General features: G+C 33.9%; 3 protein-coding genes across 13 annotated transcripts; 2 read left to right on the forward strand and 1 right to left on the reverse strand.

Moving 5' to 3' along the window:
• The first annotated feature begins 982 nt into the window (after positions 1-982).
• Positions 983-3,444, forward strand: LOC105138509 (tryptophan aminotransferase-related protein 4-like). The gene is made up of 5 exons (XM_011044599.1): positions 983-1,269; positions 1,376-1,673; positions 2,419-2,711; positions 2,847-3,127; positions 3,207-3,444. Exons 1-5 carry the CDS (start codon positions 983-985, stop codon positions 3,404-3,406), a joined length of 1,359 nt encoding a protein of 452 aa, XP_011042901.1. The 3' UTR covers positions 3,407-3,444.
• A 3,539-nt stretch (positions 3,445-6,983) lies between these two features.
• Positions 6,984-11,116, forward strand: LOC105138510 (probable choline kinase 3). Its single transcript, XM_011044600.1, has 8 exons — positions 6,984-7,130; positions 7,237-7,616; positions 8,499-8,620; positions 8,701-8,896; positions 9,549-9,666; positions 10,013-10,060; positions 10,572-10,672; positions 10,757-11,116. Exons 2-8 carry the CDS (start codon positions 7,266-7,268, stop codon positions 10,883-10,885), a joined length of 1,065 nt encoding a protein of 354 aa, XP_011042902.1. The 5' UTR covers positions 6,984-7,130; positions 7,237-7,265; the 3' UTR covers positions 10,886-11,116.
• A 1,131-nt stretch (positions 11,117-12,247) lies between these two features.
• On the reverse strand, positions 12,248-19,528 carry LOC105138511 (type I inositol 1,4,5-trisphosphate 5-phosphatase 1-like). Of its 11 annotated transcripts, none has more exons than XR_844791.1 (12): positions 19,248-19,526; positions 18,993-19,107; positions 18,815-18,874; positions 17,934-18,006; positions 17,638-17,742; positions 16,209-17,034; positions 15,578-15,762; positions 15,275-15,383; positions 14,969-15,135; positions 13,883-14,117; positions 13,339-13,486; positions 12,248-13,139 (listed from the first exon to the last, which is right to left on the reverse strand). XR_844791.1 is itself a non-coding variant. In XM_011044602.1 (11 exons), coding segments are annotated over exons 1-11 (1,926 nt in total). In that variant the 5' UTR covers positions 19,281-19,528; the 3' UTR covers positions 12,248-13,484. The 11 variants fall into 11 exon arrangements, 7 of the variants coding, with proteins under 7 accessions (XP_011042904.1, XP_011042903.1, XP_011042905.1 ...); XR_844792.1 differs by having other exon boundaries at positions 12,248-13,174; XR_844793.1 differs by having other exon boundaries at positions 14,993-15,135; positions 19,248-19,523.
• Between the last annotated feature and the right edge of the window lie 4,603 nt (positions 19,529-24,131).

Raw genomic sequence — 24,131 nt, forward strand, 5'->3', positions numbered from 1 at the left:
ATGAGAACATATACAGGTAATTCATGAAAAACGTGTCAGTCCTAGGATAATCTAAGATAAATTAATGGAGAAGTACATAAAATATTAAGATGCGTTGAGTTTATAAATTTCTATGTGCAATTTACATGTTTTTTATGTTTGCGGTTCAATTTTTTTTAAAATGTTTCTGAAATTTCTTTTTATCTATAAAAATATTAAATTGGTGTTTTTTAGATATTTTTTAATAATTTAAAATGTATTAATATATATAAAAAATATTTCATACATTTTTAATTGAAGAAATATTTCTGCAAAATCAATCTGCATAGAATTACCAAACACACGTACTTCTTCATGGACAAATTATTTCACAACCCAGTTTCATACTACAACGTTTACAAGACCACTTTGGAGTTTTCTGCAGCCTCTTTGCAATAAAAGAAATCAACCCTGCTTAAGCAAATTGTCAACCCAGTTTTATACAACGTTTTACGGACCACGTGGTAGTTTTCTGCAGCCAATTTGGAATTAAAGAAATGAACGAGCAAGCACTTGTCTTTTCTTGGTTTTACGGCCAAGAGTACTATCTTTCTGATCAATGTAGATCATCCATGTCAAGATTAGAGAATTGGTGGAAATTTTTTTCTCCTTATTGGCTAGGGTTTTGGATTCTAACAGTTCTGAAAGATTATATATATATGCCCTTTTTGGTGATCAAAACAACCTCCAAACATATACGTTGTCCTTTTGTGAACATTCAATGAACAAGTACGAGTCTTTGTTAGATTCTCGTATGCGAGCCATTGTTTATTGATGATTAATTCTTATTGGCCCTTCATTTGTACACGTATATCTTTCTTTGTTATTACGGACGCAGTCCACTTAAAGCGTGTTATGCAAAGTCCCCGATCTGGTAATATTCTAGCAATTATACGACCAGTATATATAGGTGACAGATTCATGCTGCAAAGTTGCAATTAAGTCTAAGAATCAATCGAGAAAGATGACTAGGGTTCGAAGCATTACTTGTATGTTCTTCCTAATTTGTTCAATAACACTTAATGTCTTAATGATCACTTTGTTTTTTGGTGGTGGATGCGAGAAAAGATGGACAAAGTTGGCGGCTGAAGAAGCCGAAAATGTTGCATCTATTTCTTGCTCAGGCCACGGAAGGGTATTCTTAGATAGTTTAGGTGCTGGTATTGGCAAGCCCATTTGTGAATGTAATGCTTGCTTTAAAGGCTCTGATTGCGCAGAGTTTGTTCCCGATTGTGTGGTGGATGCAGATAGGTGATTCATCACTCATCAGTAATCTCTAGATCTCATGTAAATTAAATCATCTATCAAAGTTACCAAAAATATATTTTCTAACATCTTGAGGCATTGTTGGCTGCAGTGGAGATCCCATGTTCTTGGAGCCCTTCTGGCTGAAGCATGCATCTAGCAGTGCTGTTGTGGTTCCAGGATGGCATCGTATGAGCTACGAATTCAATGATTGTTCTCTCATCTCAAAAGAACTCAAGATGCACATCCGAAAACTTCATGCTACTGTAGGAAATGCTAACACAGATGGAAGATACATGATTTTTGGTGCTGGGGCGACCCAACTTCTTAATGCAGCTGTGCATTCTCTTTCCTCTCATGATTATCCATCTTCCCCTTCAAGGATTGTAGCTTCAGTCCCATACTACCCGGTGAGTTTTATCAACTATATATATATATGATGTTGTCCTTTTCTTTTAGGCCTAACTTATTAATGTTATTATTTAGTGGTGGAACCCTTTAACTTGTTCCTTTCAGTGTGATGATCTGATTTCTATATAACAATAATAATAAGTAAAATAGCTTACAATTCCTTTTTCTCTCGTGATTTGGTTTCTACAAAACATGATGGATATATAAATCAACAAGAAAATCAACTTGTTATTTGTTGACATAATATAAACTTGAAAGTGTAGCTAGATTGATTAATTATCTGGCCTTAATTAAAACAATTTATTGTATGTTTTTTTGTGCTAAATTATTTCTCAAACTTATTCAATTTTTTTTTTCTTTTTAGAAATAAACGACAAACCAAAATTATATATTACTCTCTATAAGAAAAAAACTAAGGATATTTTGATGGAAAAAATATTTATATAAAAATAATTTTTTAAATTAAAAGGACTAAAATTTTCTCTTCATCATCAAAACCTTATCAAAATTGTCTTTTTATGTAGACAATTATAACAAAACTCTGTCAAAATTTTATCTTTATGTAGATAATTATGACAATTAGCTTAACGTCAATTTTTAAAACTAAGAGACACATCCTTTTGAAAAAAGACACAATTTTATTTTAAATATACTTTCAATATACGCACAACTCTTTCATTTACATATATAACTTCAATTTCATTCAACCTAACAATTGACATGGATAAAATTTATATTTGATAGGTTTATAAAGAGCAAACACAGTTCTTCCAATCTAATAATTACAAGTTTAGTGGAGAAACTTCGATGTTGAAAGACAATATGGATTCCTTGAGCAATTATATTGAGTTTGTGACCTCACCGAACAATCCTGATGGTCAATTAAAGAAAGCAGTTCTTCAAGGACCATCAGTAACGACAATTCATGATCTTGCCTACTTTTGGCCTCATTTTACACCAATCCCAGCTCCAGCTGATGAGGACCTCATGGTATTTACAATTTCTAAGCTCACCGGCCATGCTGGCAGTAGATTCGGGTAAGCATCTATCAGAACTCCGTTGTATGTTAGTAAAATGGCAAATTGTTCTTCCACAAATACTGTTTTCCATGCCTTCCAATGTAATTAATTCGCAATGTTTTGAAGATAATTCATTTTCTTTCTTTTCCACAGGTGGGCACTGATAAAGAATGAGGCCGTGTACCAAAGAATGCTAGCATATATGAGTCTAAGTACACATGGGGTCCCTCGAGAAACTCAATTACGAGTTTTGAAGCTTCTAAAAGTAGTCCTTGAAGAAAAAGGAAGGGAAATGTTCGAGTTCGGATATGAAGCAATGAGGAGTCGGTGGAAAAAACTGGGTAAAGTCTTATCGATCTCAAAACGATTTTCTCTCCAAGATCTTGAGCATCAAAATTGTTCTTTTTCCAAGATATTCCGGGCGCCTTCTCCAGGTAATTCTCACCGGTGAACTTGTTTCATTCATGCTTCATGCAACGCTGCCATTTTACAGGACTAATTAATTTATTGCAGCATTTGCATGGCTGAAGTGCGAAAGGGAAGAAGATAAAAACTGTTTTGAAGTCCTCAAAACATCAAATATCATTGGCCGCGAAGGTAGCTTGTTTGGCGCGGAAAGCCGTTTCGTGCGTCTAAGCCTTGTCAAGAGCCAAGATGATTTCGACTTACTACTTCAACGAATGGAAACTTTAGTAGCGTTTGAAGAAAAATAAGAACTGATGTTTTGAAAAAAATGGAAGCAAAATCAATATATCAATGGCATTTGATGTTGGACGCCGTTTGGATCGATCCTGGTCGATTAATTGATCATGCAGTTACACATTTCGTAGGAACAGAAAGTCTCCCCCTTTAACCTTGGTGTAAATAAAATTGTCCACCTCTACTGTATGAAGGAAAAAAATCTAATTAAAACATGAATAAATATTTTTTATTTTATTTTATCGTTGAATATTAAGTTAACTGAAAATTATGATTTATATTTTTTTTATTAAGTTATCTTAGTATTTGATATGTTAACTCGGAAAATTATGATTTATATTTTTTTTATTGAGTTATCTTAGTATTTGATATGTTAACTCGAGTTAACTAAGTTATTTTTTGGTTTACTTTGAAATTATCATGATCTCATAATTCAAGTTATAGATATGACAAGTTAACCCAAGATGACTGGAATTATTTTTTATATTATTTTTTTAATTGAATATTTTTCAATGTCATGGTTCAATATTGTGTTGATTGAGAATTAATTGAGTTTTATAATTTATTTTGATTTGTTTTCTAGTAGATTATCTCAATGTTACAACCTAGGTCGGAGTTTGATATGTTAATAAGAACTAACTCGGATTATTTTTTTCTTTTAATTTTATCATTTAACGTTGAGTTTAATTGAGAATTAAACTTTATAATTTATATTTCAATTTATTTTTTAATAGATTATCATGATCTCATGAATATGGTTACGAGTCTGATAAGTTGACTCAGGTTGATATAATATATTGTTTTTTTAATATTTTTAGTGAAATTATATTTTTACCATTCATCCAAATTATTTTTTAATATACCTGATTGAGTCATATCAGAGCATTTCCCACATGATTTAAACAATTTGTTTTTCTAGAAAACACCTAGCAATGCTTAAAAATGTTTTTCAAAGTTTAAATTTTTATCATCAAACCCGAAACATAGTGCCGGCAATAATACAGTAACTTCCATAAACTGAGACGAAGGATTACCTCATTAATTTCCCTCAAGTTTTGAAGGAATGGTGCCTTTAACGATGGTTGTTGCCAGGCACTCAACGATGACAGTTCTTCCGACTCCAGGATCACACCTATAAGATACGCTCCATCTGTTTTTGCCGTCCTCCAACTTGCTCCAACTTGTCCTGTAAAATGCCATTTAAACAAAACAAGTTCAGTGTATAATGGTAGCTAGTTCATGATCAGTCATCATTGATTCCACAATAACATGCGAGGATGAGAAATCGGATTTACCTCTTGTTAGCATATCTACCTTCAAAGGTTGCGTCTCTCGAGCTTCTTCATTGTAAATTTAAAATAAGATTATAAAATGATCTTTAAAAAAAAAATAGTGTAAAAATACCCTTTAAAAAAAATTGGTGTACCAAAACAAAAGATTAAAATTAAGTTCATATATATATTCGATTAATGAAAAATGAGAGTTGGTATACCAACTCATAATTTTCCTTTAGTAAGTGTCAACAAAAACGAAGCAATTAGCTGAGTTTGGAGGTAAGAATTTAATTAATTAGAAGTTTCGAAAACATTAGTGTACTTAAACAAAAAGAGTAGCTAAAATTCATATAATAATTAATTGACAAATGATATAAGATCAGAGTATTAATTAATATATAGTGCAATCATCCGGCTACAAAAGGAATGCTAAAAAGTCAACACAATTGGTGGAAATATTGAAGTCGACTCCCTGTAGCGATGACAGCTGATGCAAATGGATAAGCACGATCGATGGATGCCCTAATTACTTAAATGTTCTTTAATTATTGGCCTTTGCCTTGCGTTGATCGAATAAAATTGATTTTTTAAAGTGAATTTTGTTTAACAATAATATTCGCGGAACGATGGAGATGCGAAAGTGGACGATGGAGACCTTTCAATGGTGCTCTGTGGTCAGAAAAAGGAACACTTTTAGTTGCAGTGGGGGGCACCTTGGCATGGTGGTAGGGCTTAGGGCTCATAGAACCATTGTAAGTGCCTCTATAATCTAACCAAAGTTCGTATTCTCTTCTACACTCTACCATACAAAGAGGAATAACACAAGCATACTTCTAACCAATACGATTTAAATCTAATATTTAATTGACTAGTATTGAAGGAAGGGCACGAGTAGAAAAAAAATAGCTGTTACCTTGCTTGTTGAGTGTATAAATGCTACAAGATTATTTTTATGGAAAATTTTACTAGTTTCATTTTATTAATTATTTTTTAAAGTTTTATTTGAAAAAAAAAGAGACAAATATAGGTAGGAAATAGAGAATAAAACTCAAGATTTGCTAAGATTAATAAGAATATCTCTACTTAGAATTTTTATTTTCTACTTTTATCTAACTATTTTTTTTAAATATACTAAAAAAATTAATTACTATATATCACTATAAAATATATATATATATTAACTTATTCATTTCCCATCTTCACATAAACAAAGGTCAAATCCCTTCAGTGCTTTCATCTCCCTTGTTTCCATTTCATGCCTCCTCTTTGCTATTGAGCACTAACGTAAGACATCATCTCCTCCACGATTCATTTCACCCATTTTAAAAGCACGTTGGATGGATTTTATTTATTTATTTTGCCAACAACACGTATTTTTTCTGACAATGTCTAAACTGAAAATATGCATACTCGATCTTATCTAACCATGGACAATAAACAATCTCAACACACAAAAATAAAATGCATTTTAAAAGTTCTACATAGTTTTTTAATACAGTTTTCCAAATAAAAAAAATGAACAGTACGATTTTTTTTATATACAAGTACTTTTTAGTATTGTAAAAAATTAAAATTATTATTTTTTATATTTTTATATTTCATTAGTATCATAAATTTATTTTTTATTAAGAATATAGTATTTTTTCTGAGTTAACAATATAAATTTTTTATAATAATTTTTAACTTGAATGTAATAAAATCAACATTCTACAATTAAATTATCATAAATAAAAAATATTAAGAGGATTATTATAAATTATGAATTTCTATGAAAAATAGTTTTAATTTTAATGTATATTTTATTTTTTCAATGAAAAACATATTTTTTTAAAAAATAAACATGTTATCCAATTTTTCATTTATAAAAAAATACAAAAAAAAAAGCTATTTTCTATTACTAAATATATCCCAGAATCGGGGAAAACAACCCTTTAATCATCTCGAACGGGCTCATCATTGACAAAGACAAATCAACACGTGTCATATTGTCAATCGGCAAATACGTTGACTTTTGATATCGTTCCAGGACCGTCACCGTCCTTTTCTGCCGTACCTCACCATTAAACAAGGTCTCTGCGTTGCAGTTAAAATCCGCAACAGAAGATTCAGTTCAGTTATACCACGTGTCAGATCATGATTCGCTTGTTTCATGGACCCAATCTCCGTGTGTGACTACCACAGAGAATCTCACACGCAATGCATTCGGATTCTACGCGCGACTTTCATTAAGTATTAGCAGAAAAAATAAAGGTAATGTGTGTTATACATATTGATATGCAAATACATTAATGATTATAATAATCCAATATTTAATTAGTGGGTATTCCTTTATTTGCGCTATAAATTCTTAGTTTCAACGATCTTCGGATTGCATTCCATCTCTTGCTACTTTCCTGGACCTCATCTCTGTTTCTTGGGATCTCTTTTTCTACTTCACTGATCAGTTCTTTTGTGTTTCTTGAAGGTGTTGTTTAGATTCTTGTTTTTGGTTTTATTGATTTGTTTTGGACTGCGATTATCTGAAAGTTGAAAAGACTGGAGTTGATTCCAATTATCAATCTTTCTTGCAGGTTAAACTTCGTAGCTTTTTGCCACAAAGATGGTGATGAAAACAAATGGATTCATCAAAGGAGGTTTCCCAGATGAACTAAAGAGAGTCCTTCGATCAGTAGGATCTGAGTGGGGAGATGTAGTAGATGACATGGAAGCATTGCAGGTGGTGCCTTTGAAGGGGGCTATGACTAATGAGGTTTTCCGGATCATCTGGCCTACAAAGTGTGGTAATCTTAATCGAAATATATTGGTTCGGATTTATGGTGAAGGCGTTGAAGCTTTTTTCAACAGGGATAATGAGATCAGGACTTTTGAGTGCATGTCGAAGCATGGACAAGGCCCTAGGCTTCTTGGCCGGTTTGCTGATGGAAGGGTTGAAGAGTTTATTCATGCTAGAGTGAGTGAAAATGAACTTCTTCCTTAAATTAATGGTGATTTTGAAGTTCAATTATTATATTTTATTACCAGTTGGCATGTATAAATTATTGCCTTCATCATTATACGTTTCTTTCTTTCGTTTGCTGAAGTATACTTCTGCTTCACATAAGTTTGTTGAACAACATTTCTGCTCCTGGAGGTTCTAAAGGTGCCCTTTGAACTAAACGAAAGGACACAAATGGAGTTTCAGAGCACTGTTCCGTAGGATATTGACCTTCTTTCTCAAAAGTCGATCACCAGTAAAGCTGTTGAATTAGTCATTAGAGGTTAAAACAAGGCTCTTATGTACCGTACTGTAGTCTCATAGTGTTTTTCAACTTCCATGAATTTTGGGATTTTCCCATATCTACTTGTATTTTCTTTGCAGCAAACATTTCATATTTCCAGTATGGGATCAGAGTCAAATGAATATTGTTGCCAAAGTAAAAGTTGTAGCATGATTGGATTTGGGACCAATTGCAATGTGTTCTCGGGATTAATAGAAACAAGCTCCGTCATTTGACTAGCAAATTGACACCAAGAATTGTAAAGAGCTTATCTTTAGCCCGAATTCCACGTATTATCGTAAATTATCTGCTCAACTGATAGAAATTTTTTAACCTGCTCGTGATTCTGTTAGTTTTTAGAATTTAGTTGAACCATGGCTTGGAATCTTGTGTTGGTCTTCTTAGATTAGATTTCAGCTCTTAGAGCTTCTAAATTGTGTCTTCATAGTAGACTAAATAGTGAAGTCCAATCAAGAATTATTAGGAAACCAGTGCTCAAATAGACACTTGTAATTCTTGTTATGCATCAACTGATATTCTTTCTATTTTCCTCTTTTTCCTGGTTGGATGTCCAGACACTATCAGCTGCTGATCTTCGTGACCATGAAATATCTGCTCTGGTGGCTGCGAAGATGAGAGAGTTCCACAATCTTGAGATGCCCGGTCCCAGGACTGTACTCCTCTGGAACAGGATGAGGTATTGATATGTGATAAGGAGTTAAAGTATTTTCTTTTATCAGTGAATGTATCTGATGCCTTTCTTCTGGAATTCCCTAGGGGCTGGCTGGTTCAGGCTAAAAGCATGTGTTCAGCCAAAGATGTGAAAGAATTTTGTTTGGATAGTCTAGAAAATGAGATCAATATGCTAGAGAAGGAGCTGTCGCACGACTATCTAGATATCGGGTTTTGTCACAATGACTTACAGTATGGTAACATAATGCTTGACGAAGAGACAAGATCAATAACCTTAATCGTAAGTTTCCTTGTTCTGTGAAATGAATTATGTAAGTTTATACAGTATCATTGCTTTTGGAGTTAAATGGCATAACATATCCAAATTCCAAGAAAACGTACAGTAACATCTGGTTTAGTTTGAAACTTTTTTTGGAAGAATTTGCAAACGACATGTGCATGGTGACAGTGCATTTTACTGTTAACTAATTGCAGCAGAAGTTGTCAACTACACAAATCATATAAAAGGGAAAAAAAGAAAAAGAAAAATAAGAAGTGGACAGATCTGCCTTTTCCTGGGGTATTACTCCTCTTCCATTCAAGTGATACCTGATGATATTTACTAGGCCGTCCGTTCTCCATTTTCATGACTGAATTATTCTATTTTATCATACAGTTTTCCCGTCGCTTTTCAAGTTATATACTTGGAAAAAGTAGCCATCCGATCCTTGATTAAAAATGTACTTCATGATTTATTTAGGATTTTCAATTGCCAGGCTTCTATGAACAGTTCTTGAAAGTGCTCTGTTCCTGCCTTTTTATACTTGCTTTCTGTCAATACCTTGAAGCATTACTGCTAAGCTATTTGGTGTATGCCTTGTTGTTAGGTTGACTCAGTATGATGATTATTGAAATGCAATTCCTTTTCTTATAAATTGCTCATTCTCTTATAGGATTTTGAGTATGCAAGTTTCAATCCTGTTGCATATGACATTGCAAATCACTTCTGCGAAATGGTAGCAAATTATCATTCCGAGACGCCACATATTTTGGACTACAGTAAATACCCAGGTGTGCAACTTGTCATATTTTCTTTTCTTGTATTCTGCTGTCTTCTAAATTTTATCTGTTTTTTATTCTTGTGGATACGTGGATGTTTGAAAATACAGTGACGGTTATTTTTTATTTAAAAATATAATAAAATAATATTTTTAAAAATTATTTTTTATATCAACATGTAAAAACTATTAAAAAATATAAAGAAAAACAATTTTAAAGAAAAAAAATTAATTTTATGTGAAATGTTGTTTGGGGCCGTGTTTTTTCCCAAACAGCACCTTAGTATATTGTGATCCATGCCATACTCTATCCTCCCAACTAATTAGTTTGCGTTTCTTAATATTGCATCTGCAAACAGAAGGGGAGGAGCGCCACAAATTTGTCCTTGCGTATCTATGTTCTGCAGGTTGGTTTATAAATTTCCTATTCATTTAAATTTGAATTTCATGAGAAAAGAAGTTAAATCCCCAAGTGTTTGATTGATCTATATGTTGTTGAACATGAAAAAAAAATTAAAAAACAAGAAACCATGTTGGCATGAACCCTGTTTTCTTCTAAGCTTAGGTTTGCAAAAGCTTACCATGTTTTTAATGATGCTTGACCATGGTTGTTCCAATTTGACCTTGAAACCATGAATTATTGATTGGTAATAGAATGGGAAGGAGTGGGTTTCCACTGAGGTCATCAAGATCCATTAATAGACACGCTTGACCATCTCTAGTAATGTTTGAGAAATGGAGCACAATGACTTCGACAGCAGCACGTCCAGTAAAATTCGTTATGATCTATTGTATCTCTTTTTATGAAATACTAGTGAGTAATTGAATTTTAAGGAGAAAGAACAATGCTGCTGTCTGCTTGTTGCAAATTATATGAATACCTCATTTTCCCGTGGCAAATCCCCATCATTCATGCAGGGAAGCAACCCAGTGAAGATGAAGCGGAGTTACTACTTCAACAAGTGGAAAAGTACACTCTGGCAAGCCATGTCTTTTGGGGATTATGGGGAATAATCTCGGTAAGCATCCAGCATATTGCTTTATCCTTGTCATCCACAAGCAGGCGTGAGAGATTTCATGGAATGTGTTTCTACTTGTTGCAGGGCTATGTTAACAAGATAGAGTTCGACTATATGGAGTATGCTAGGCAGAGGTTTCAGCAGTATTGGATGAGAAAGCAAAAGCTCTTGGCATCCTCCGATAAAGCCCCTGATAACCATGTAGACGGATAAGTAGTGTACGATAGATGATAAGGGTACTCCCTGGTCAAATCTGTGGAGGAACGCAGCACTTGGCTGTTTATTCAGAGCAGAATCTGATTCACAGCTTCTGTAATTGTGTTACGGTATATGCTTGCCTAGATGTTATTTCGCAAACAGAAAGTGTAATTCTATAGAAAAAAGATGACGCTATTGTACATAATAAGATGCAGATAGACGTTTTGTGATTATGAAGACAGAAAATACACTCAATGTTATGATGCGACCACCACGGCAAGAAGTCGTGAAGACACAAGGAGAATTACTTTCCTCTCCACTCCAACTGAAGTTATCTTCCGTTTTCAAATTTGACTTGAAACCAATCTGAAAACAGAATCTTGTTTTAAGCATTGAACTGTCCAGCTATGGTTGTATCAAGAAAATCTCGACATGGAATGAGATCCGCCTCAATGTAGTTGATCGATGGATGATAGCCTCTGGTAGCTTATACATGTGGGTCTGGGCTAAAAAGCCCATGCTCCTAGGTTGTTTCTTCTAAAAGCTCAATGTGTCGAGCCGAGGGAAAATGTTTTGGACATCTTTTTTTAAGAGATAGATTTATATATATATAAAAAAAATTAACCTTTTTAATTTAAAATTTGGTTTATAAGAGATAGATTTATATATATAAAAAAATTAACCTTTTTAATTTAAAATTTGGTTTATAAGTTTGATAAATTATATCACAATACTTAGTTTATTAATTTTTTAATATTTTTTTATCTCTTATTTAAAAAAACTATAATCTCATCATTTATTATTAATGATTGTTTTAAAAGTTCAAAGAAAGAAAAATATAGTTTCATCTATCAAAATTACATGCGTTTTATTGGTATATAAATTTATTAAATTTAATGACATATATGATTGGTATTAAATGTTTAGTTGGTTAACTAAAATTCACTTAAAAAAATAAGATTTTTTTTATTAATTTTATCTTTTAATATTAAATTAATTTAAAATTTAATTTTCATTTATTTTTTTAATATTATTCCCATAAGTTAAAATTTAATTTTTATTTATTTTTTTAATATTATTCCCATAAGTTTAACATGTCAAAATGATGTAATATATTTCTTTTCGATGTTGAATAAAAATATACCATCTGAATTAGTCAAACCCATCTTAATACTTGACTCTTTGTTTTTTATTTCTAAATTTAGATTAAATGACCACGAAGGCAACAACAATTTTATCAGATTTTTTTCGTCAAAATAACCATTACAGTCGTATGTTTTTAACGTTGGTGGTCAATTGCCTTAAAATTCTTCCTTGACGATCAACATCCACCACTGTGGCATACAAAGCTTTGAACAAAATTCGAGAGCCGAAAGAGAAGAAAGAAATTCATCAGGATTCTTACATTGTAACGACAAAAGAACCAGAAAGGTGATTAGAATAAATGACAAAATGATACATCATGCCCATACGAGATCCCTCCACACAATTTCCTGATATTTTATGCTAATAACTAAAATAGTATTCCCCCCGAAAGCTTCAGCCCGCAGTAAAAATGGAGCACTGCGCTTGAGGCAATCAATTCCAGAACGCAGAGAACAAAGTAATGCAAAGGTAAATCAGGCACTTACTGCTACTGCTACGTAGAAGATAGCAACAAAACCTTCATTCTCCAGTTTAAAGAAGGTTAGTAACAGCAGCAACTCTAAAAAACATGCAATTATTCTCTTCTTTTATAACATTAAAAATATGCATAAACTCAATGGATTAACCTTTGATACACGAATCATTGAACATGTATGAACAAAATGCATAATAGCAAGTGAGCTAGTAACCCAGTGAGCGATAGTCAAATGATAGAGAGTTAACTTGGGGGAGAGGATATTCCTGATTTGAATCCTACCAATTACATTTCTCAACCCATATGTAAGCGTGCGGTTAACTAGAAACTCAACTTGATAGGCTCTCTCCCATGTTTTGGCTTTTGAGAGTAGCCACTCGTCCGTGGCTCGCGTGCCGGAGTGTGTCCATGATTTAAAAAAAAAAAAAGTTATAACTAAAGACTCCTATATATGATTTTCTCTCTATAACATATAAACTCCTACTCTGAACACAGTAACACAAGAAGTTCAGTACACAATATCATGCAAAAAATTGCAAATCAATGAATGAACATAAGGTAGAGTAGTAATAGCATAGTTCTCAGGGTCTCACTTCCAGCCCCTTCATGACAGGGTATTCCTCATAAACGCTCCCACCAAGAAATATCCTGCAAAAGCTATGGTCAAACCACGACCACAATAACTACCGCAACAGCAAATACACATTTAGTCAAAATCTTGATCATGGCTGGTGAGACCTAGCTGAGGTTTTAAAGTATAAGACTGGTACCGATTCAAGTTCAGAACATGAGTACCATTTTAACTGTGGCCAACCTCAACAAGAAAACAAACAGAAGTCGCACTCACCAAAGTGAGCCCATTCATGCATCATTCAGCTTTTAGGAGCCAGAATCCAACATCAAAGTCGTCTAACTTCCAATAGTTGTCCAAAACCTGCCCCGGTGACTCGTGTAATCTAAAATGCTTGCTGGATTTGCCTGCTATACTCAGGGTCCTAGAAAAAGAAAGATATGGAATGATAATTGAACTCGCACCAACATTAACTTCTCTTAGAAATTGTAAGAGACAGGATTTACACTTCAATCTAAATTGTGAACAAGTAATAGTTTTCAGAGAGAGACAACTTCAATAAAAACACCACAAGTGCTGAAAGATGAAGAACAATGCTGTGAAATGAGTTCATTGAACGTCCTCCAGCAGCATAAGGTCTATAGTTCAGGGGCACGAAGAAGAAGCAGAAGAAGAAGAAGCAACATCATTAAGATAAAAATTCTAGATTTCTTTCCCTGGATATGTCGCACCCAGAAATGCTAATACTACACCCTTTAAGACCTACATAGATTTAACCCATTAACACTTACGCAGTTCACATACATGGCTTAGTTCTCACCTGCTCCAATCTCAACTGGCTTATTCTAACATCAATTCCCAAGCCTGCCACAACTTCCTCATTTTCAATCTCTGCATCTGTGAATGTGAGCGCCTTCTGTAGCTTCCTAGGAGAAAACACCTCAACCTCAGCCATATATGTGGCAGCCACAGGCCGGTGATCAGAAAGTTTTAGCTCTTTCCTCCTGTAGTTCAGTAGCTTCATTCCCTTTCCATATGAAAGAATGCGATCACACCTAAAAGATAGTGCACATTGGTGTATAATTCATAGAAGAAACTGATAATCACACAATTAGGTAGGTGCTATTAAGCAAAAAACTGAGAGTTGAAGCATTTACTGGTATAATATAAAAATTTACATAAATAATATTCTAAATCTATCATGTTCAATTTTCTCTGGAGGGTCAGAAATATGTTGGCTGTGACGGCAAGCACATTAATGGTAAAAATCTAGAGGATGCAAGAGGAAATGAATGTTTACATGAGGAGAAAGGATGCAGGGAGGGGATGATGATACTTTTTCCATTCATGGTTGAGTAATTTGCAACTTATTTTGTGTTAATACAATAGCCATTCCCATACTTTACATGGTCATCTTCCAGCATCTTCACCAAATGATTGACAGAAGACACATTTTGGGATGGCCACCAAATGACCCAAGTTGGGCACTGCAGTTTCAACCATTCGGAATGCTTGTGTATCCTTTGGTATGTTTTCATAAAGCTGTTGGGGATATATCTTAAGTGCATAAGAAAAAACGTTAGCCTCCAAAAGAAAGAATAAAATGAAAGACGTACAAAGAGAAAACCACAGCATGCCCCGGACACAAATGTAAGCATCATTTCTAAAAGATGAGAGAACAGCAGACTAGCAAGAAAAACCACGTAACCTCTGACAATCCTATATACTGAATGAACTAACAAACAAATTGGTGGGGGAGTCTTCTAAACCCAGAAACATTAAACACAGAGTCATGTGAAGGGCTGTTTTCAACAGAATAAATAATCCCACAACACAATAAAATATACAGATGCAGATGAAGAGTTAACAAAATGAATTAAGCAGATGAGTGGAAAAGCTATTATACCACTCAAATACTGCAGAATCATACCATGAAGGAATACGCCTTCCAGCCTTTGGATCTTCTCCGCAGTATTTCTCAGAATTCATCTCATATTTGTATGTTGGTGCAAAATCCAATATACCCTCTGACCATCCATCGAATGCACGGCCTTTTCTTAATTCTCGTACAAGCTGTACAAATAACTCGAGGTTCAGAAACCTTAGCAGGTGAGTACATTCACTCATACACATACAAAATCACTCATAAGGGAAGGTACTTCAATCTCTTACTACATAATTAGCTTAAAAAAATTAACAATTGCTAAGGTACCTGGTCCGCTTCCACTAACTTGGACCACTCCTTTTTGGAGATGAGTTCACATGTTTGGTCGTATGACAAGTTGATGCGGTAATTCAAATCACCTAACCAGATAATTCGTCTGCATAGGTGATAAAGGTTAGTGTTATGTTACATCTTCTATTAAAGAGACAATGAAAACAACCAGCAACAAGAACTTTCCTGGAGGCTGGAAAAAGAAAAAATTCTAAAGTATGAAGGATGTCAAATATGGGGCCAAAACACTCGAATCACCCAGAGACATATTGCATTTTTATTTAGATGCCATATACTCACTCATGATCATAGATGCCTTTAGGAAGTCCAACATTGGAAAAGGGACGAAATTTAGTCCTCCTTTGTATTTCATGAACATCGGTATTTCTTTTGAGTTCATCTCCATCCTTGTCACCTGACGTGAGGTGTGTGCACACAAAACAGAAAAATGTCTGATATATAGACATGCTGACTGATATTGATCCCTGAAAGTTTGAAAAACAGTCATACTATGTGAAGGATTACCTTAAATGAAAAGGATTAGAAGCAATTCATATTTGCAGTTCAAACATGAAAATTCTGAAAATATTTTCACCAATTTCTAGGCATGATATCATATACAAGACATCAGGGGTAATAATTAAGCATTTGGCTTTCTTGAAACAAGATTCCACATTTCATTATCTGATAGAGTTGCCTATAAAATGAGATTTGCAATCTCGAACAAATGATAGTACAGTGGAGTTTTTCAGAGAGAATCACTAGTTTTCCAATACTATCAAGCCGTACATGCTCAAACCATGAAAGAAAATTTAATCTAAATATGAAAGGAACTATCACTTGTCAAAAGTATGCAATATCATAACCTTCAAACTGATTGAATTGAAAAGAAATGATCAAAATGCAAGTAAAATTAGGTTAGGAAACGGACCTTGTTACCAATATAGCCCATAACACCAACACCAACCGTGGACACTTTTAAGTTATGAATATGCTTACGCAAGCTCCTACGAATCCAAATAGTGAGGAAGATTCCGACCATCTGCTTGCTCACTATCCTTACATATGATGATCTTCTATTCCGTTTCATGAGAGATTCAAAGTCAAGCTCGGCAAACAAAGCTAATCTTGATTGTATTTCACTTGAAACAGACTTTAAAGAACTATATCCTCCAAAAGATTTGGTTGCTTTAAATGATTTAATTGATTTGAAGGAAGTTGGTCTCTGCAAAACATGCTGAGATAGCAAGTTTAATGGGGGCTCTGGCCAACTCAAGCCAATCCATTCAGAACTACTAAGAATTCTAGTTAATTTTTGAGGAGCTGCCGATGCTTCTACATCTCCTGCAGAATCTTCGGTCCGCAAGCAATTTAATCCATCTAGTTTTTTTGGAGAAGAAAATTGCTTCTGTAAATCCAGAGTTTGATTGTCTGGAACTCCAGAATTTGAGTTCACGTCACCTGTAATTGATTTGTCATTGAGTTCATCAAAACCATTGGATTCTTCGTGAAAGGGATGAATTTCTTCACCAATATCACTATCGCTTTCAAGTAATATCTCCTCTTCTATAGTGGGCACATTTTCAGATGACATAAATTTTGATGGAGATGGATGATCACTGTAGCATTTAACCTTGGTCCTTGCTGGTCGAATTCTGTTCAGTGTTTCACGGATAATGTTTTCCCACTTAGGAACTGGGCGGCTGTCTTCAGCGCCAAAGATATTCCCAGCGTTTAAGGGTACAATCTCCTGAAGCCTGAAGAAATGAAGCATTTGTCCTATTTCTCAAGTGAACTAACTTGGACGAGAACCAATATAAGACAAGGATTGACAGAACCAGGAAGAAAAATTATGCATTTTATGGAAAAGAACAAACAACATGCAACAAGTTGAGGCAATAAAAAGTAAATTAAATTGCTGGAGTCTTGTCGAGTGGATATAAAACCACATCATATACCTTCACTGACATGTTAATGTTTAGATGTCAGCTAAGAGTAGGTTTAATTATGGGAGGCAATTTCAATTTTCGTGCCAAAGAGTAGGGGTTCGTACCTCCTGTTTTCCCTCTTTGGCCTTTACCAATAACAGTTCGAAAATCAACATGTTGCCTCGCTTTCCTTTGTTAAAAGTTCTGATTGCCTTGAGTTCTATACATATAGACTTCTCTTTAAATTGATCATATTGTTTCTTAGCAAAAGAGCAAGGTTTAAATGAATCAATGAAGATTAATGTTCAGATCTTATGCTGGCATTGTGGCAGAGATAGCAGATTACCTTTTTTAGGTCATGGATAGCAGATTACCAATGGATATGCTGAGTTTGGTATTGGACGTGGTGCAGTGGTGCAGGGAAACACTTACCCAAACACGTAGATGTCAGCAGGATCATCAGTATCAATCCAGTCATCGATATCTAGGTCATCATTTGGAAGTTTTCCTCCAACATTCCACGTCCCAACGCATATTCTGAGGTAAGGAGTTTGGCAAAATCCAATTTCTTAGTTAACAGGAGGCCAAACAGGTTTTTCTTTTTTTCAATAACAAAGAAAGCACCAAGTAACACAAAGTGGAAAAGAAGAAGAAGAAGAAGAAGTTCAGCACGAGTGTAACTGGAGTTTGCTCTTATGTTACCGGGATATAAGGGAAGGATATTGGACCTGATTTCCTTTGTGTTTATATACTGAGCTCTAAAGGTCTCTGACAATCTTCTCCTTATCCTTGGAATAGAATCTGGAGTTTTAAAACATTTGTCAAGGAAATGAGTCAAAATGAAAAGGCAATGCAGCATAATGAAACTTCTCATCAATGCAGACTCAAGTTTGAAGCATCCATGACTGCTTAACTTCCAAACCACGAAATACTCGACCTAACTCTTTTTATAGCATTCGCAAAACAAGGCTAATGCATCCTAGAGAGAGAGAAAAAATATTGACTCATTCCGATATCATGATATTTCCATGCGGGCACACCAAGGGTCTACCAAAATCTGAACCAAGCATAAAATTGAAGAGAAAACCAAAATGAACGTCACATCAAACAATCAATGCCCTATCCATGGTTTAGAAGATTTCTTTGAATATTTAAATAAAGTAATAGAAAATGCATCAGTGCCTACCTCCAGCCAACTATCAGTCAAGAAATAGCAGGCATCTTTACCAATTTTCAGTTATGCTTGACAGCTCTTACATGGGAAAGTAAACACGGGAATCAATATGGAATTCTTTGAGTTACATACCAAAATTGAAATCTTTAAATCCCCAGAACTATAAAATTCAATCCCACCAGACTACAAGAAGAAAATATCTCAACGTTCCAGAATCAATAGAATTCTAAACCGAATAGAAAGCCACAGTTTAGACTATGTTCAAGAATCAAATGTTTCCATGGACAAATTTGCAACTAATTCAACATAATATCGTGGAAAAGAGTCAATAAACACACTAGTCGAACTCAAAGCGCCAAGAATCCAGCTGCGAGTAATTGAAACTTAGAAGAAAGAGAAGAAGAAGCGATAAAAAGCAAATAAAGTTGGGATCACCTTGAGCATCCTCCCCTCTTTTACTTCCAGATTGTGATCCTCTCGAGCATTCATCAAATTCTGCACCAAAACACAACCAAAAATCTCTTCATAGAAATAACCAGGAGAAAATAATTTAGAAAACAGAAAGACAAACAGTTCTTTTTCTCATTCAGAGAGTGTGGAATTTTGGTGTTACCATTGATATCGGAAGCAGAATCAGAAGCGTTGTCGTCGTCAGAGTCGGCGCTGTAATGGCACTCTTTGGAGCTGATATTTAGCAACTTACGAACCACCACTCTTGGCCAAAATAGCTGTATATATGCACCGACAACCCAAAGAACAACACGTTTCAGCTCTACTTATCTGCCCCAAATTCACTCTCAGGTTTCCATATAAATATTCAAAACTGAAAAGAAGAAGGGGAAAAGAAAGGAAAACGAGAGACAGTCACCTCTGGTTGCTGCTTCGTCCTAGAATACTTCATGGTCTGTGGATATTCACGTTGGGAACTAAAAACAAAAAGAAAGCAATGAAGTGCAAGTTTTCAAGGAGTTCAGAGAGAGAGAGAGAGAGAGAGATCAGAGTAGATATTGCTGAAGAGAAATGGAGGGAGGGAGGAGAGGGAAGGTAGGCGGGTTAAGAGTTACTTTCTAACGACATGTTTCGTTCCGAGCAATGGTAGTGGGATAAATTAACACTACTGTTTAGAGGTTTGACTGCTTAGTTACGCGTAAGGTAATTGGGAGTTGATTGCTTTAGAAACTAGAGGTTATCATTGAAAATAATAATTAAAGTATGCCCTCACGTGGCATTCGGCATGCTTATGTTGTCATGTGAGTTTTACTCGGATAGTGTTCGGTATGCTTACGGCTCGTATATTCATACACCCTCGTACATTGCAATTTAACATTAGTAAGAAAAAGCTGAGAAATTGTTGTCTTTTTTATTTATTTAATTCAATATCTCAACTATTTTTAAATCGATACAAGATTTTAGGTTTCATATATAATATATTTAGCATGACTTAGGAGGGGATAACTATTTAATGAAATAATTAATTAGATCGAGCATGTTTTTCATCTCCTCGTAATAATATACTATATAATGAATATAAGTCTTAATTTTTTTTTTAAGGTGGTGATTAGGAGTGTTCTGCTAGTTTTTTTTGTTTTAAAATATATTAAAATAATATTTTTAAAATTAATTTTTATATTATCATGTTATAACAATTTAAAAATAAAAAAAATATTTTAAAATATTTTTTATTTTTTTTTAATATTATTTGTAACGGTAAATTGTTAGAGATTGGAAATACTTGTTTTTCACTTAGTACCTTTTTGAGAAGCGGAAAAGAAAGTCAATTTAGAGTAATCATGATCATGGATCAATTAAATATTATGATTTTTCAAAAAATAATTTATATAATATTTTAATATTTTTTTAAAAATATTTTTTAAAATACATCAAAATAATATATTTAAAAAATAATTTATATCAGGAAATCAAAACAATTTAAAAATATAAAAATTATTTTTTAAAAAAAAATAATTTATATCAGGACATCAAAAAAATTTAAAAATATAAAAATTATTTTTTAAAATATTTTTAAAATATTATTTGAAATCCAATTCTAAATAATAAATTATTAGAGATGAAAAATTATTTTTCAACATTCAACATAAAAGGTGAGATATTTATCGAAGATAAAAGGTGCATGGAATTCCTTTAAAGTTTTATCATCAACGGATTGTATCTATTAAAAATAAATATGGATTGATAGATTTTTCAAAAGTATCATTCCCGAACACTTCCAGAAAAATCTTGAATTGGATCCCAGTTGATGGGAAAGGCGACCATTGACTTTTTAAATCGTAATTCAAGCATAAATAACTTGTAATAAGTTAAGCTGACTTTAAGTTATAAGTATATTTGATAAAAAAAAGATTTAGAAAAAACATATGTGATATGATTTAGAATTTATAAGTTAAAAATTTAAAATTTTTATTTTTATTTTTATTAAATCAATATTTTAACTCAGTTTTACATAATTGTTTTCAAATAAGAAGTTGCGCTCTTAGAATTTATACGTTTTACAATAATTTATAAGTATACAGCAATAAAATTAAATCAGAAGTTGGTGATGATGAAATGGTGGCTCTTTGATTCTGTAAATTAAATCAGAGTTAATTTGGTATTATAATAATAGTTATTTAAAAAAATTAAAAAAATATATTAAAATATTTATTTTTTAAAATTTTACTTTTAACATAAACATATAAAAATTTAATTTTTTTCAAACATATTTTTAACTTAATAACAAACAGGTTTTAAAATTGGGGTGGGAAACGTGTGGATAAGAATCATTAGTTATTGAATTTTGGCCAACTTAAATTCAAAAATCTTGTAATTAATTCAAAACTTAATTTGATTCAAATTTTAATATGAATAAAAAATATTAGTTGGGTAAATGTTTAATCCCACTAGATTACTTAAATTTTGACAAGTTAAAAAATAAAGAATTATTTCAATAAAAAAAATATTGAACTTGAATTGATACAATTACTTAGCTTTATTTTTTATAATCAGACCGAAATCAGGTCTGAGAACTGCAGTAAGAACTCATGATAATGGAAGTCAAACAAAGAGGTTTTGTAGGCTCCAGCTTGAGTGGTTCGCATATGTCCCACGATAGGAAGGTCCCAAATATATACAAAATGGACGTTACAATCTTTGTGACACAAGTGGCAAAATCACGGCATGAATCTCAGCCATGTAATACTTGGGATGGAGTATCTGGCAGCTTCCCTCACCGGTTCCTCCACAAGCTTCCACCAACAGAGCGGAAACCCAGCACTGAATTGAAAATGAGCGTTGCTTTTATGATGCAATGATGATTTACTTGGTGGAAAACACAATCAATAGATCACGTCAATCTTCGTATGCTTTCTTTGAGTACATTTCCCAACCAGTCTAGGGTCAAAACAAAAGGTTAAAGAGTATACAATAAATTCAGCAGAGCATGGTGAAAAAGAAAAAAAAATAGAAGTTTTTTCTCACTTCCGACTTTTTGAGTAATGCTGACAGGGATCGGGAACGAAAATAAACCTCCTTGCACTTTGAAGATTGACCCCATAAAACATCTGAGTCAAACAATTTCAGTAAAAATGAATCAAAGTTTGGGTTATAGATATTAGCCCAATCATAGAAGCATTTCAACATGTCGTATATGCATAACTTGCTGGTTTACTATCAATTATATTGATGAAAAAATGTAGCTGGTTGCGAGAAAGAGTTAAAATAAGGGGAAATCTCAATGCACAGAACATACAATTGAAGCTCGGAAGATTATAGGGTTTGAATTGAAGCTTTGAAGTAATTGAACCAGCTCTAAAGTGCCTTTTACACTGTTGAATATTAAAATTCTCCTCCATTTAATTTTGCCGGAATCAAGCTTAGAAATTCTAGTTTCTCACACTAGTTTTTGGAATGGGTGATATAACTCTAATTAACGATATGCTGACTGCCGAGGTAGCCAGGATTAAAGCCTAAAACTACGGGGCAACTTAATTAATCCCAGCAGACCAGGACCGACCAAGAAAGAAAGAAAAAAGCTTAGAACAATTAATGGGGGCCCTGGACACTGGATCGATACCCGTTGGCTGTCATTATCGGAGGGAATTAACGATTTCGGTTTTGGCTCCTCCTTATGAACTGGTCGGTCGCTCGGTTAGGATCAACCCTATCGTGGAGAGTTTCAGAACTGTAACTTAGCTATATATCCAAGGTTTTCAGACCATGTCATGACCAGTTAAACTCGGGTGCTTCTAATCCAGCAAAATCCATTTGGCCAGACCGACAATCAATAATTATCCTGCAGTTTTCAAAACGGCCTGGTATGGAAACCCATGGCTTGTATAGTACCATGCCAGACGCAAGTGGAGACGCACATGGTATTCAGAGTGGCCATCCAGGAAGAAGAATCATAATGGACAGTAGCATGCAACATGATGAAGCTTGTCTAGACCTAGGTGAAAATTAAGGTCCCACAACTCGAGCTCCCTGGCTTTCTTAGAATACCATCTGTCTGCCATGACAACTCACTTCCAGAATACTATCAATGCTTTGCAAAGAAATAGGGGGATTTTCAATCTTGTACTGTTCCACTTTTCTATATATTGTCCAAAAATATCATTGGTACTTCCTAGAGGATCTTTGAGTTTCTCTGGGCCAGCTTGAAATTAACCTATACCTATAACCTAAACCCTCCCTGCATCTGCATGTGGGCATGCTTTTCATATGGTTTTAGTAAACCATACATGATCACTTTTATTAATTGAAATTCTTAAAAACTATGAGGATTAGTTAATTAGTTTTATTAAATTAGAAAAAAGGCTTATTTATAAAAAAAATCTAAGTTATATTATAGTCCCATGCATGCATGATCGCCTTATAGAGAACAGGATTAATGGGCTCCAATACTGAACAGTATCGATCGGATACTTTTACTTTTTGTATGGGTAACAATTCATTTAACCAGCACTGTTAACGAAAGCTTTTGGTCACATCCATGCGCGACTTTAGTTAGTGCATTGTGGCTAAGATCGAGCGACGACGGCTAATTATGGCATCGACTCTTTCGTTAGAATTAATGCCCTTCCCGCTATCATTATGCTCCAGGAATATATTTTTCGAAAGTAACATGTTATTAGTTGAATTTTATTAGTAATTATATATGCCCATCCCTCTTCCAGAATACCGTTATACCTCATCTTTTTCTTTTCTTTTTTTTCATTTTTTGGATAAAGCATCTAGCCTACGGCCTCGAGGCAAACCATCCACAGGATCAAGTTTCCTAGCACCTTAATAGCACTGAATTATCAACTTGTATTTCTTGAAAATCCTGGGACAAAACAAAACCACAGCACTTCTTCAATAAATCTTGTCGTAAATAATTGTTTCTTTAAAATTCTCAGAGATTAATTATAACTCAAGGTTTGCTTTTGTTTTTTTCATATCTACTAAAATCCTACCCACCTCGCCACAAGTCAATAACATAGTCCAGAAATTATTGAATCTGATGAGCCATCAGGTCTATGCACACATACATATACCCACATATACATATACTGAGCACATGGTGCAGCCTATTACTTGGCTCATGTGTACTTAAAATTAGATGATCACCATGCCTTTGATCTTTTTTTAATATCCTGCTTTTTGGTCTATGGGCTTCTTTATCTAGTTTCAATGGGCAAGTGGGACTCAGGAACCGGCTACCTGTGTTTAAAGAAAAACGAAACGACGGCAGAGCTGCTATCAGGGCTGTTTATAAACC

The sequence above is a fragment of the Populus euphratica genome, unplaced genomic scaffold (genome assembly GCF_000495115.2).
Source record: "Populus euphratica unplaced genomic scaffold, PopEup_1.0 scaffold181.1, whole genome shotgun sequence".
NCBI classification, from domain to species: domain Eukaryota; kingdom Viridiplantae; phylum Streptophyta; class Magnoliopsida; order Malpighiales; family Salicaceae; genus Populus; species Populus euphratica.

Excerpts from the sequence above, each read along its gene's own strand:
- LOC105138510 (XM_011044600.1), top strand. The coding sequence starts at position 7,266 with ATGGTGATGAAAACAAATGGATTCATCAAAGGAGGTTTCCCAGATGAA. Across the intron at positions 7,617-8,498 it reads AAGAGTTTATTCATGCTAGA|ACACTATCAGCTGCTGATCT; the intron begins GTGAGTGAAAAT and ends TTGGATGTCCAG. Across the intron at positions 9,667-10,012 it reads GGACTACAGTAAATACCCAG|AAGGGGAGGAGCGCCACAAA; the intron begins GTGTGCAACTTG and ends ATCTGCAAACAG.
- LOC105138509 (XM_011044599.1), top strand. The coding sequence starts at position 983 with ATGACTAGGGTTCGAAGCATTACTTGTATGTTCTTCCTAATTTGTTCA. Across the intron at positions 1,270-1,375 it reads TGTGTGGTGGATGCAGATAG|TGGAGATCCCATGTTCTTGG; the intron begins GTGATTCATCAC and ends TGTTGGCTGCAG. Across the intron at positions 1,674-2,418 it reads CTTCAGTCCCATACTACCCG|GTTTATAAAGAGCAAACACA; the intron begins GTGAGTTTTATC and ends TATATTTGATAG.
- LOC105138511 (XM_011044601.1), bottom strand. The coding sequence starts at position 19,280 with ATGAAGTATTCTAGGACGAAGCAGCAACCAGAG. Across the intron at positions 19,108-19,247 it reads GGACGAAGCAGCAACCAGAG|CTATTTTGGCCAAGAGTGGT; the intron begins GTGACTGTCTCT and ends GCATATATACAG. Across the intron at positions 17,035-17,637 it reads GCTGACATCTACGTGTTTGG|GCTTCAGGAGATTGTACCCT; the intron begins GTAAGTGTTTCC and ends TCATTTCTTCAG.